The 13,947-nt window shown below is 48.5% G+C and overlaps 1 protein-coding gene and 1 long non-coding RNA gene across 2 annotated transcripts in view; one reads left to right on the forward strand and one right to left on the reverse strand.

Moving 5' to 3' along the window:
• The window catches only part of LOC135398953 (glycine receptor subunit alpha-2-like), a 239,377-nt gene extending 230,213 nt beyond the window's left edge, over positions 1-9,164 (forward strand). The window contains exons 9-10 of the mRNA XM_064630535.1: positions 36-415; positions 2,816-9,164. Of these exons, the coding sequence (XP_064486605.1) occupies positions 36-415; positions 2,816-2,989 (554 nt within the window). The 3' untranslated portion in view covers positions 2,990-9,164. The remainder of the gene's footprint in view (positions 1-35; positions 416-2,815) is intronic.
• The window catches only part of LOC135398954 (uncharacterized), a 77,898-nt gene extending 64,268 nt beyond the window's left edge, over positions 1-13,630 (reverse strand). Inside the window, exon 1 of the long non-coding RNA XR_010424158.1 lies at positions 13,592-13,630. This is a non-coding gene — a long non-coding RNA (uncharacterized LOC135398954). The remainder of the gene's footprint in view (positions 1-13,591) is intronic.
• Positions 13,631-13,947: the final 317 nt, after the last annotated feature.

The raw sequence follows: 13,947 nt of genomic DNA on the forward strand, positions 1-13,947 counted from the left end.
CCCTACCACGCACTCATATTTTTTCGATACTGCAGGTAACTTCACCTGCATCCAGGTTACGTTCATCCTAAAACGGCGCCTGGGATACTACATGTTCCACACGTATATTCCGACATGTCTCATCGTCATCATGTCCTGGATCTCGTTCTGGATTAAGCCCGAAGCCGTTCCTGCCCGCGTGACACTCTGCGTCACGAGCCTCCTCACCCTGTCCACGCAACACGCCCAATCTCAGAAGTCCCTTCCTCCCGTCTCTTACATCAAGGCCATCGACATTTTTATGTCCTCCTGCACGATATTCGTGTTCGCCTCACTCATGGAATACGCCATGGTCAACATTCTCATGGGTGAGACGGACGAGACCCTGGTCTACAGGAAAGTGAGGACGGCTGTCACTCTCGTTGCCAAAGGCACGGTACGTAAAGGCATTCTGCATCGTGAGTGGCGTAAGGGCAACATACCGTTGAATATGATAAGCACTCTGTAGTTCCGCCTGCTGCAAAGATGTTGCCCAAGGGCCCACATGGCGGCTTGCTGACTGTTATGCCCAGTTCCGACGTGGTGACGCCCGGTGACGTCGAGGGACGTCAGGAGAGAGCACGCTTTTTGTTTTCTCACTACGTACAGGTTGCCGCTATGTCTCGCGGTTGACGGGGAGGGGGAACTTCCCGCCCCCATCGAGCCCGCTTAAAGGGGAGCAAAATAGACAACTTTCGGGAATACGGAGGGGGGGGGTGCAAATTTCCCGCTTGTCCCTCCGGAGGCGAAAAGTAGACGCCGGTACTGGTAAGTTAGGCATGTCATTTTTTTTGGCTCGGCGTCTCTCCTCTCAGAACGACCCTATTTTTAGTAGACATCGTATACAATTTGAACTGATTACATTCCCATCACTGTCCATGCACAATTTTAAGTAGTCACAATTGCACCACTGTTTTGGCGGGCTATGATCCGTGCGCTGTAAAAACTTAAATCATCATCATCATCATCACCTGTCAGAACGTCGGATATGCGCGTCTACTTCCGCCACCTGCAAATGACGTCGCGTCGGACGTCATCACGTGGGAACTGGGCATAACCTGTCGTCCGCAAGCGACGTCTCTAAACTGTCGTCTGTGAACTGTCGTCTGTAAACTGTCGTCTGTAAACTGTCGTCTGTAAACTGTCGTCTGTAAACTGTCGTCTGCAAACTGTCGTCTGCAAACTGTCGTCTGCAAACTGTCGTGTGTAACCGTCCGCGAACCTCGAACCAGAATACATGTGTTCCCTTTGTTCCCTTTTCCGGGGAAAGCCAGCAGGCACTGCGGAAAATCCCGCGGGAACTTTCCGACAACTTTCGTGGCGTCGCGGCAAAGAGTTACCTTGTGCTTTAGCGAACGCTGCGTGATGATTAACGCCTCTTTGCTCGGGAATGTTCAACTGACGGATGGCCACGTCGCGTGCGATGAGTGCGAGAAAAATTCTCGATAAGAGATTTGACTTTTAAAAAGAAATTATGGTAGCGTGTCCTATGAGTTTTATTTGTTGCCTTTATGATTCTAGGCACGCTATATCACTCGGGAGCGTATCGCTTCTCAGGGAAATAGCAGACGGCGAACCACATAGCGAATACAGTATACGCACCACTCATAGTCGAACGCACGCGAGCAACGGAAGATATTACCACAAGACGGGGGAGTTTACCGTGAAAAACACCACCGAATAAATCGAACCAAATGCCTCAGATCAGAAGTTGCCGACATTTCCTAGAGAGACTGTTCTGAGAACAGTCCCATTTCTAGGGCAGCTCTGTTATTCGGGGCTCCAAGTCTGAGGCTTTTGCTCTGATCGCCGAATAAAGGCGTGGTGCATTCAAAAAGCTATAACAACAATTAAATTATGAATGATGATGTCATAGGGTGCCTTCCCGCTTAGGGAGCGAAACCCTACCCCATGCAGAGCATGTGGGTTGATATGATTTGACGAGCGAGGATGGCACGCCCGCTAAGGTATCAGGACAGGAAGCTGTGAGGTACCCGGGATTCGAATCCCCGTGCCGGCTGTGCTGTCTGGGTTTTTTTTTCCTGGGTTTTCCTCAGACGCCGTCAGACATACGTCAGCACAGTTCCCTTAGAAGTCGGCCCAGGACGCACATTTCCCCCAGAGCATTAGTCGTGACGTTGCCTATCTGTGCGGCTAACAAACACAGATCCCAATTTAGCGGCCCACCTAAATGATTCTAAGAACTGTCAACCATGCACTTTGGGGGAAACTTCCGTTATTGCAGGGGAACCAGTGAACAGCTATGGCCGTCGCTATCGGCTTTTAGACGCCTTCTTTGGAATAACAACAACAACAAACAAACAAAAAAGATGGTAGCGTGTGAATTATTACTTTCGTGTCTTTCTCTTTCCGCTTATCCTCCTCTTTTTTCCGCACCTGGTTGTTGTACGTATCTTGTGTGTTTGAGAGGTTCGAGTCAAGTCCTTTCTATGTTTGCCCATAGCGTATAGGCTTCTTCAGCATAGAGAATACATAAATGTATCCTTTGCACGTTCCAACCCGTGTTAGTCGATGATATATTGAACTAGCACTAGATTGCTTGTTCAGGGAATGCTGGAGTAGCACTATAGGTTACATCTTAAGAATTGACTGTAACGCGCCTTGCTGTACCCGGCATGTAAGCACACGCTGGGTAACTGTAAGTACTCGTCACCGCACTGGTTCCATAGGAGTCCCACTTCTTTTGTCTCTTGTTTTGAGTTTCAGTGTCCTATGGTCTTTGGAATACGTTGTAACAGGGACCCTGATAATGCACGACGTCTTTCTCTCCCAACAGGAAACACGCAGGTTATCCAACGGAACCGCCCAGAAATGCCTGGACAGCACTGCGTCCATGCCCCAAAGACGCGACCGTGCTCTCATGGTGGACAAGATATCTCGCGTCGTTTTCCCTCTCTCTTTCGTCCTGCTGAACACCATCTATTGGTCAGTGTACTTGGACTTCCCGTGAAGACACGTGGCACCACTAAAAAACATTCACCAAGTGCTCCGCCCTCCGCAAGGCGCTCGACCAACCAGCGAACGACGCGCTGGTGACGCGTTGTGAGCCGCGCTTGCTGACTGGCTAGGGGCTGCCAAGTCCTGCCCACTGTTGCCAGACGCGTCGCTACACGCGCGACCTGAACTAACCCTGAGATATCCTCCGTACGCGACGGACACAACACCATATACCTGTACAGTCTCGTGTTCACGGAGAGGTCACCGGAAGACAGCAACCGAATGGGACGGCTGGATATGCATACAGTGTCAGCAAAGGGAGCACAGAACCCACGTTGTCCTTCACGCCATCGACGTTATATTATAAAATGGCCGCTTCCGGGAATTCTTTCGTGGGCCTGATTTTCGCCAACAAGTGACCGGACTTCGCACTTTAACGCCAATACACGCACGGAACGCTTTCGGCATGTCTCGCTTATTCTCAGAAAAGCCCAATTATTTATCGGGACAAGGAACTCTGGGTTGCAGGAATCCTATTAATAGTACATGAACTGAAAGTCTGCAGCTCTGTGACCAAATAGACTTCACACCGCACGTGTAAACGGAGTAGACGTATACTGCAAACATCGTTCGTTAAAGGGACTACAGCATCCGGAAGGGTGTGTACGAGACCGACAATGTTCGGCATGACTTCACATTCTGCTTGGCCAAGTTTACCTTCCGAAAAGAGCTTACTTATTAAATAAACGAGTTTTAAAGATTCGCGCTCCGTCTGCAGCTAAGCCAGAATGACGTAAGCCGGGCACACGCATGGGAGCGCAGCGCAGGTGATTGTCTCCGAGGTCGCCTCCTCCGCGTTCGCACCGCAATATACTAAGTGAAAAGACCTCTGTAAATACGCCGTCCCTGATTGGCCTTGTCCGATTGACGTCTACAGAGAGGGAATTCTGGAATGCTCTCAATGTCCGTCGTCTGCTGTTGCCATGCGTTACATCAAATTGCACAGAAACAGCTCCGCTAATTCGCGTCGGATTTTATCGGCGATTATTATCGTTGATGAACGAGGAATAAAATGGCGCTGTAGTTTCAGAGTCGACCGCGACGGATGCGATAGTCCCTTTAACTCTTAGAAGCTACCCATGCGGCGGCTAATCTCCTCTGTCACGTGATGTTCTCTGATACGGGTTAGGAACAAACAGTTTCGCATCTCCCTCTTCCTCTACATCTTTCTTTCTTGCTTCTTTTTTTTTTTTTTTTTCACAACGAAAAATATCGCAGAAAGCGAAAACCTTCCAAGGGAAGTCCTGGAAGGAAGGTGCCGACGAATATGAAATCCTGCTCATAATTCGGTAAAGATGTAGCACAGCGAGGTACCGGTGATCGATCGTTTTCGACGTGTCCACTGTACTACGTTTTATTGTATTTTTGTCCCTGCTTCGTAGACTAGTCCGAGGCTTAGCAACGGTTAGCTCGCACTTTGCTTCAACGTTGTATACTTGCTAGTACATTCCAAACCTGCCCGCTCATTTCTTCTCGCATAAATACATCTGCATATCCTCATCCAAGTACAACGAACAGCTGATTAGGCGTCCAGAGAACCACGTAGAGCTTTGAGGGCAAGTTTAAAAATGAAGACGCAATGCAACTGAGCATTATTGCAATGACCGGCTGTAGAGTTCTACAGTAGACAGGAGGAAGTCCATATCGGTTTCGAAAAGATTATGAGTGAAACGTACTATTCCTTTGAAGGGGCTGACATCATATTGCTCGACTCTGTTTTGACAGCACCGTTTATCCTATCACTTTCGTAGGGTGCTTCAGATTTATTAAAACGCTGAGGTTGTCTCACAGTGCTTCATTAATCTAGCGCAGCTGCATTGCAGGTCATGAGAACGTTAATGAAAAAGTGATTTCTAAGAGTGCACAGTGGGAGGAAATGACCACAAACCTCAAAGCACTCTAACCGTCGTAGTAGTATGCCAGTACTGTACAAAATGACCACGAGTGAACCATCACATAACGCATTGCTTACGGACATAGCCTGCTTTCGTTCGCCTTCCCTTTGATTCTTCAGCCTGATTGGTTTAATTGATTTGATTTGAGCCTTTTTGCTTCTTCACGGGGCATAAAATCTCGTCCATCTTCATAGCTTATTACGGTGGCACACACTATAAAAAAAAACGAAGTAAATTGAAGAGCAATTTCAGGTTCTAGATTGCAATTACTGCCCTCCCCATTTTAGTATGTACTCTTGCAGTGTGTTCACCTTAGCGTGTGTTCACATTCACGAGCGACATTATCCAGAATACTATAGCTGAAGATGCGAAAAACGTCATCGCTTTCTGTTGTCACGTGAGCGCGCGATGTCAACGCCACCTAGATACGGAAGGCTTGCTTAATGCCTCGCCATTTGCCGTTCTGCGAATTCAGGAACTGGCAAATTATTGCAGCTAACTTCGCAAATTTGAGCCTGTGCAGACTAAAACTGCAACACATTCCCAGAAAATTAGTCTTGAGAAAAATGTGGGACTCGGTTTTGCGCTTTATTTTATTTTCCCATTTAGTACGCGCGGGCGTTATACTCGCAGACGACAGTGGCTGCCCATGCGGCTGACGGTGGCTCGTCTCCATGGCTACGATCGCTGAAAGCACGTTCGTGATTGGCTACGGCCGTTGAAAACAGTATCCTGATTGGCTGACTCTCAGCTGTTACATCATGTCAACGAGTAAGCAGGCTTTCTCTATCTAAGTGGTGTTGTCAATCACTCTTTGGTTGAGAGCCCGTGAGTATGTGATCCCGCTGTGATTCAGGCTTTTGATTCAGAATGTGTAATAGCTATACAACTTTTGCAATGGAGCAGGTAGCACGCATGGTGGGCTGATGAAAGCTCCAAGGTTTACTTTTTACTAATTTACTAACAAACTAACTCTTCGTGCACTATCCAGTGCTATTCTCCACGGTCGTGATTGGCGGAATTTTAACGACTATATCATGTCGTTTAAGCAATTAGGCTTTGTTCATCTAGGTGGCGTTGGCACTGCTAAAAGTGGGGGAAATCCTGAGACGCATCCCACAGGATATTACGTAGCAGACGACAGAAAAAGAAGCGGACGGTGTCGTCTGCTAAGATCGCAGTTGCGCCATTCCCGATTTCCCGGCACCGTGCGAAGGCTCGACATAACACGCGGCGATCTTATGCCCCGTTGAGCTGTCTTCTGCTCTTTCTTCCACTAGAATATTCCGTGGAGATGACCTCGTGTGAACACACGGTTATCCGAAATTAACGCAGCACACCCCGGCAACGCAAATTGCAACCTTAGCATGGGATACACTTTCTTACGTTTAGTCCCGAAAGGGAGTAACAGTTGTGAAAATGCGTCTAGTCCGCAAAAGGACTAAAATTTCTCATTTCTTCCCTTAGAGTGTACATACGAGGTTATACGTAATACTCCAGCGCTACTGTATATGAGGACCCACTCACACGACGAAGCAAAAGAAACTGGCCACGGCAAGGACTCTCATCCTGGTCCTCGTACCTTGTGATGCAGCTGCCTATTATCTAAAAATAAAAAATAAAAGGGGCCTCTAACAACTTTCATACATTACGCAAGAATACATTCAAATTCGCTACAAGATTGAACAGACAACATTAAAAATGGAGCAAAGGTCTAAACGAAAGCAGATTTATAACTATCACGCTTCTTTTCTTTCCAACTCCCACGAGGCTTACAACTAGTATAGTTTGCCAAACAGGCTCTGAGCACTGTTTATTTCACTCTTTATCCTTTCTTCGACTCCAGTAAAGTACATCATTTCCCTAGAGACGCAGCAGGATCCCATCTATACCTTCCTCATATTCCGCGCGCAGAATTCGAGATTAGTTTGGTCTTGCTTTCGCAAAAGCGGGGTAAGCTCTGTGGGGAAACAAGCATATATTTCCATTCGTATAGCCGCAGCATAGACCACGCAAGAATGGAGAATACACTTCTGCCTTTAGCATGTTTCAGAGCTTATAAAAGATGTCTGCAAAGCAGACTTCCCCGCATGAAACGAAAGTCATTGTTGTAGGTCTCACGTTGCCCCGTGTTGCTAGAGGATACATATCAAAATACAGTACGAGGGTATTTACAATGTTATTACTTCGTGCGACGACTGTGAACTAGTAAAGGCCCGTTCCGACATACAGCGCTTTGTTCCACAGCGCTGCACCACATCACTGCAAAACAGCGCTGTATTTCCACTGTGGTGTTCGCACTTGCAGCGCTGTACTTGGTGATCTCACGTGATCGTACCGTCACGTAAAGGCGGCGCCGCGTTCTCATTGGTTCAGGGAGCCTATCGCCGGGAGACAGCGATGAGGAAGTACACCGAAGCTCAACTTCGCCAAGCGCTGTTTTCTATCGAGTCGCAGCCGGGAGAGGAGGGAAAAACAGCGCTGTTTTCCAGTGCTATGGAGCAAAGCGCCGTATGTCGGAACGGGCCCTAACCCAACAGCACCTTTCAACAAGCAGGTTCGTGAACGAATTAACTCACTAACTAACTGTCATATCACTACACTTACCAAACAGTGTTATAGTTAAGAGTAGAAGTACATACGCAAGGGGGAGTGGTCTCACTGTTCCACGAACATAATAACTTCATATGTTAACGATAATATAACGTATCACTTAGTTATCGCACGTTATCATATTACATATCACTTGAACAAGGCCTGTGCGCTTTTTCCCTCTCTTCTTTCGGCATCGTTACCGGCACCCAACTAAAAAAAATCGTATGTGTTGAAAAATGCATCGAACAGCTTTTTCTAGATTTCAGTTGCGGAATTGCCTGCTTTGACAGCGCGTGCTTTCGGCAGGCAGACCGCTCGGAAATAGTACGTCACCACCACAGCACGTGGTTTGTGCAACATTCACTATACTGGCAGGTGCATGTGTGCTGTGTTCGGCGCGCAACCATGAACACCTTGTCAAAGCATACGATTGTTTGGCTTGCTACGTTTGGCTGGACCCATAGAGATGGTATCGTTTACAGCGGACCTCCTCTTGACCAGGTAACGCTGGCCAGCCCTCGAGTCAGCATGTTGTCTTCCCGGTTTATCGTAAAGTGAGGAAAATCAAATCTCTCTCTCTCTCTGGGTTCACTCCATAAAAGGATTATGATGTCGATGCACTGCGGACAAAAATATTTGCAACCCGAAGTTTCGCCAGGAAACACTTCCACATCTGCCAGATACAACCCCCTCCTTTTGGGTTCATAATCCCACCCGCCATGCAAGCAACGGATAATTACTCACATTAAGTTACACATGAACGAAACAAACATTTTCTTTCAAATTTATCTGCACCGCCGACTAAGAACCACGCGTTCCATTAAACGAAGCAAATAATTTGGTAACGTGCCGAATGGACCTTTTCTTTTTACCACGGCCTATGCGCACGCGCATGACCTTGAGGCGCCGGACAGGGTTCTCTCCGTCTTCACTAGATGGCGCAGTATGGGGACGACAGAAGTGGGGACCAGTGGAGAGACCGCACGAACGGCGCGAGCTCGTCGGTCCCACTCCGAACCGGTTTTGCTCCTTGTTACTACCCACGTGGATTTGTTTTGGCGCCTGCCGAGCGTAGTTCGCTGGAGATCCGCTAGGGTACGACGCGTATGTGAAAAAAAGCAATTACGGGTAAAACGCAGCCCCATTTCACATTTCTCCGAACAGTGAAGGCGTCGAGTTGAAGCCCGTCACGACATGTCCTTCTCATAGTCGTCCTTATTTTATTCTGTTTTCACGAACTTTCGATCACTTTGTAGTCCGAAGACCAACTAACTATTGAGAACCAAACTACGTAAAGCACACTCGTGGTTGTAGCATATAGACGGTGGTAATTTATTATCATTCTTGTTTTCGGTGTTGGACTGAAAAGGTACCTGCTGCGTTCCCAGTTGCCAAAGGGCTGTGCTTGTGCGAAAGGACTGCTCACGAACTTACGGTGGACCGAGTGGACACTACTGTGACTTGCGAGTGCCGTGCATGCGAAGAAAGGGCAATCTATGCTGCGTTTGAACGGATGGTTGTTCTGGACTCACCGACTTCTTTTTCTAGATGACCTTACGTGCTGTTTTTTCTCGTGTACATATCCTTCTTCTCACCGCTCTCCGGTGTATATGCATGAAAAAAAGTCATTTTTTTTGTCTCGAGCCAATAAAAATAAACATACTGTTGTTGTTACAAGTAGTCGTTATTATTGTGACTGCGCTTGTCGTTCTTGCACGAGCCGTCAGTGCTTGGACGTGATGGAAGACAGAAAAGCCTTTATGTCCTGAACAGATGGCTGTGATACCAGCGTCTATCGTTTTCTGTTGTCCCGTTCTCTCCTGTGAATGAGCAGTTTGCGTGAGGCCGGAAGCAAGGAGCGACTCTGTGACAGCGATGGGGTCCGGGATATTTTCGAAACAGGCCACCTGGAGACAGGTAAGGATGAAGAGTGCACTTGCTGGATCGATAGAACACAACCGTCGCAAGGTCAGTAACGCAGTCGTAGGATATGGTGCCAGGGCCGGATTGACCTTAGAACGGAAGTTCTCGGTGGGCCGCAGGGCAGGGTACGGGCAATGGTTGTCACGGGGCCCACCTCCTCCACGACAGGGAAAGTCCAGTGGTGTCTGTCCCAATCTGCGAAGTCCCGACTCGCCGAATGCATTGAAGGTCGGGAGGCCTTTGACCTTCAAGAGTGCTGTTACAACCGACCGAATGACCCTATTGTCCATTCCCAACTCGCCCAAGTATACTTTGCTCCCGTGGCTTATTGGCTAAGGTCAACGCCCCGGGTTTTGAATCCCAGCGCCGGCAGTGCTGTCCAAGCGTTTCCAGAGCTCCGGGCGTTTCCCCAGGGTTTTCGTCAGATGCTGTACAGGGGTTGCGACAGGTCATCCCAGGTCTTAGATAAACGTAAAAGACAATTTTGTGCACCAGTGTGAACCTGCATTGACAGTTTCACAGCGAAGAAGGTAATAGAGGCGGGAAAGAAAATGGGCACCGCGGATACCACACACACCCATATACATAGGATGATGATGATGAGGTGGGCGATTCACCGCCGCTGTGGCGGTACGCTGCCCCATTGCACATTGGGAACGGATGAAGGAATGATGCATAATGTAAAAACCCCCGAGACTAGGGAACACGAAGGGACTGGGAGCACTTTCAGAGATCCGTCGCCAGACCGGTGGAGCTCAAGAACACCGCGAGAAGACGAAGGCCTTGCGTATGAGACTCATACCGAACTCATGCGGCTCTGACATCACAGCCCTCGCCGCCGCCAGTGAGGCAGCGCAAGCTCTCTGACGTCAGAGCCGTATATAGAGAGAGTTTGGCCATCTTTTGATCTTTTGCCGCTTCACGGGCGGAGCCCGTTTTGACGTCAGAGTCGGCGTTGCGCCGCCCAAAAAGCCTGAATCCCAGCGAAATCCGCTTATCAGCGAGCAGGTGCGCGCCGTCTTGATGCAGTTCACCGGCTGGTCGACCTGCACTTTTGTCGCGCTCAATATGATCTACCAGGGTCGCCGGCTTATCATCCACAGGCGCCTGTGAACGGGGCCTTTGTTACCAACCCAAGCAGCACAATGTACTGAAAGTCGAGTGCAATAGGGGTGGACGGGTAGGTAAAAGGCCTTGAACAGACTTGTGAAACTGAAGTACTCTGATGAGACACATACCGACCACCCCTATTGCACTCGACTTTCAGTACATTGTGCTGATTGGGAAACTGAAAGGATTCAAGGACGAAGGGGTCTCCAAGGACGCGGTACGCTCGTGTCTTCCCCCTTGCATCGTGACCAACGTTTTGCATCAACATGGCGTCGGTGACAGGTTGACGACTGGACAACAATAGAGCGCGGAGAGGGAGGTCGTTCAGCCGTGACGTCACACGACGCGGTCCAAGTTAGGCTCCTCCTAATGGCCAAACTCTCTCTGTACACGGCTCTGTCTGACGTCTGCGCTCTACTCGGGAGTGTGTTCGAGGGCTTGTATCTCGCCACAGTCGTCTGAGGACCGTGATCTCGCCGAATGCGACACGTAGAGGAAACTTTCTTTTTTCCTCAGTATTCTGGCGTGCAGTACAATGCGTCGATCATGTGCTGAACCGCATCAATGAAAGTGTGCCAATTCCTTTAAGGCAAATGTTGGCACCCATGAAGTCGGTCCAGGGCGCACGGTCCTCCCCGAGCAAGATGCCGCCGTGCCGGCAGGCAGATCGGTCGGTAATAACACTACATTAGCCAACTAACTCGCCGATTCACTTGTTCGTGGGACGTTGTATTTTTGCACGTTTATCTTTCATGGGGTGCTTTCATTGCTGGGATAAGCAATATGCTTCGAGCGACATTTTTGTATTCTAAGTGAACGAATTACAAAAGGGCGCACATGTTCCTGAAAGAATGGTACCGAGGATTCATGACGTAGAACCTACTACACATATATATATGGTCTCAAACAGCTGAGAAGCTTGATACAGAGGAGACCCCCTTTGTTACTGCTTCCGTACGTTATAGTGTATTGTGCGTCCTTATCAGGCTACAGTTCCGGCGTCTACGTGGGGCAGTCGGGGGGGGGGGGGGGGAGTTGCCCCTCCTGAGCCCGCCTGAAGGGGTGCCAGAAAGACACTTTTTGGGCGGAAAGAAGCCGCTTTTATATGACAAAAGACAACAACGGGTGGGGGCGGGGCACAAATTTCTAAACTTGTTTCTCCGCAGAAGAGTAGACGCCGGCCCTGTCAGGCTGTTCAATGACAACGCGTTTTAGACAGTTCCAGAAAATTCCTGACCTCACAGAACACTACAAAATGCGACCGATAGCTCCGGGAGAAGAAAACGAACGACGGCACGAATAGGCCTCTCCCTGTTTACAAACAAATTACGTCAGATTACGTCACATGGTACAACCGCGCTGCCAACTTCGTAGACTGGAACCAGTGGCGGTCCCAAGGGGGGGGGGAAGCGTTGGGGGCGGCCCCCCCCCCAAAAGCATAGCCTGGTCCAGTTTCCGTCTCTTTCCCTGTGTCACTCTCAAGGAGAGCGAAGAGGGCGCACCCCCAAACTTGTTACTCATAATTTACTATAATTTACTCATTTCGTGCGAGAAAAGGTTGAGCCGGTGTCCAGAAGCCCCCCCCCCCCCCCTTATCGCACCCAAATGGATAGCGACGGGCTAAAGGCTCGTAGACGGGATATCGAGGTCTTCCTATATAAACTGAGTCAGAGTCTTCGCGCGACTGTGAACCAGCATTTGCCAAAAGAAAAGAATAGAATCTATGTTGGCATTCAAAACATGAGCACTTAATTTCGTCAAAGCTAATTTTGTCACCGCCAAACGGTGACACGTGGCCGATAAAAGAGGTAGGGCGCAGACTACCCACCCAAGCAGCAAAATGTACTGAAAGTCGGGTACAATAGGGGTGGACAGGTAGGTGGAAGTCCTTGAACAGACTCGTGAAACTAAAGAACACTGGTAAGACACATACCGTCCACCCCTATTGCACTCGACTTTCAGTACATTGTGCTGCTTGGGTAACTGGTGCATGATGATGAAGGAACGAATAACCGCGACAACGTGGCGCTGTGCAAACTAACGTTGCAAAGTAGAAGAGGGGAAACACAGCGCAAAAAAAGAAAGAAAATGGCTTTGGACCAAAGAAGAGACGCAGCACAACACTCTTCCTTAGTTCCCCCTTTTTCTTTTTTTTCTGTCTTTTTTTTTTTTTCTTGCACCTGCACGTAAATAAAAAATGATATATGACAATTGTTTCCCTCTTCAACATGTATCACCTTGCCTAGATTAGATTACTGCCCTAACTCGTGTACTTGACCAATTCCCAGAACTAATGTGGTACTTAGTACTGTACTTCAGGTACAATTGACGCCAGGTACTTTGTACTTTCCTTTAAAATTTTGGGTGCTTTGCCCCCTTTGCCCATCACATATATTGGCGGCAAAGTCACCTGGATTACGATGACATTACGCTGCTCATATGCATAGAGAATATGCGTCTGCCTTGTCTGGTTCTCTTCAAAGGCGGCAAATATCACGCCTTTCAGGGTTGTTTCATCGCTGCCTCCATACCAAATTGCTTCTTCCATTAGCAGAAGCAAGTGTTGCGACTTCTGCATGTTATGAACTTCCTGAACATAAATTTTGCCGCTCCATGAAGCTTCTGCTGCAGGCAGCGAGGCATGCAGGCTCGCCGTTATTGCAGTGTGCTACAAAACGGAAATTTTGTGCCGTAATACAACCATTCTCATACGCTAGTAGCGTGCAGTGTATAGCCAGAAAACTATTTTGGCATGGGATGAGAGCGTTACATGTGGATGAGGATTTCATCCCGTTTTCGCTTTCCCAAATGCACTACCAAAAGGACGAGTTTGTGGGGGTGAACCCCCCCTCCTTCACTGTACCTCTGGCGAGAGACGCCCCCCACGGTGGTTTCGACGCTCTTTAGTACGCGAGTCAAGTTCACGTCTATGTGTTTACTTGCATATTTTTTTGCTTTGTTCGAAATAACCAACGTAGTATGCAATGTGTAGTACAGTTGACCATAAAATGTGTTTGCGTAACAAAACTTACTCTGTGCTTGAGAAGTTAGCCGTGACAACTGACAACCGCCGTGACCTGCGAAGTAATGGTAATGGCGCGAATTGCGTCCGATCGTCTGCTTGCCAATAAATTACAATCTCGCGCAAACCTTTCACACCAATGCATTTGTAATTTATTGCTACGAAAAATTTTGAACTACACCACATTTTAACTATTCATTCCACTACCCGAACTGTTAGTGTCGAAACAATCAGTGTTTCGAATGCGCGCCGCCAAGCTGCTCGCAGCTAGCCGGCTAGAAGCCAGAAGCCAGACCAAGCAAGACGGCTGTCGTATCAGGTTTTTGGAGGTGACGATAACCCGGAATAAATAAAAACTGTTTCTTA

This window comes from Ornithodoros turicata, chromosome 6, assembly GCF_037126465.1.
Source record: "Ornithodoros turicata isolate Travis chromosome 6, ASM3712646v1, whole genome shotgun sequence".
NCBI lineage: Eukaryota > Metazoa > Arthropoda > Arachnida > Ixodida > Argasidae > Ornithodoros > Ornithodoros turicata.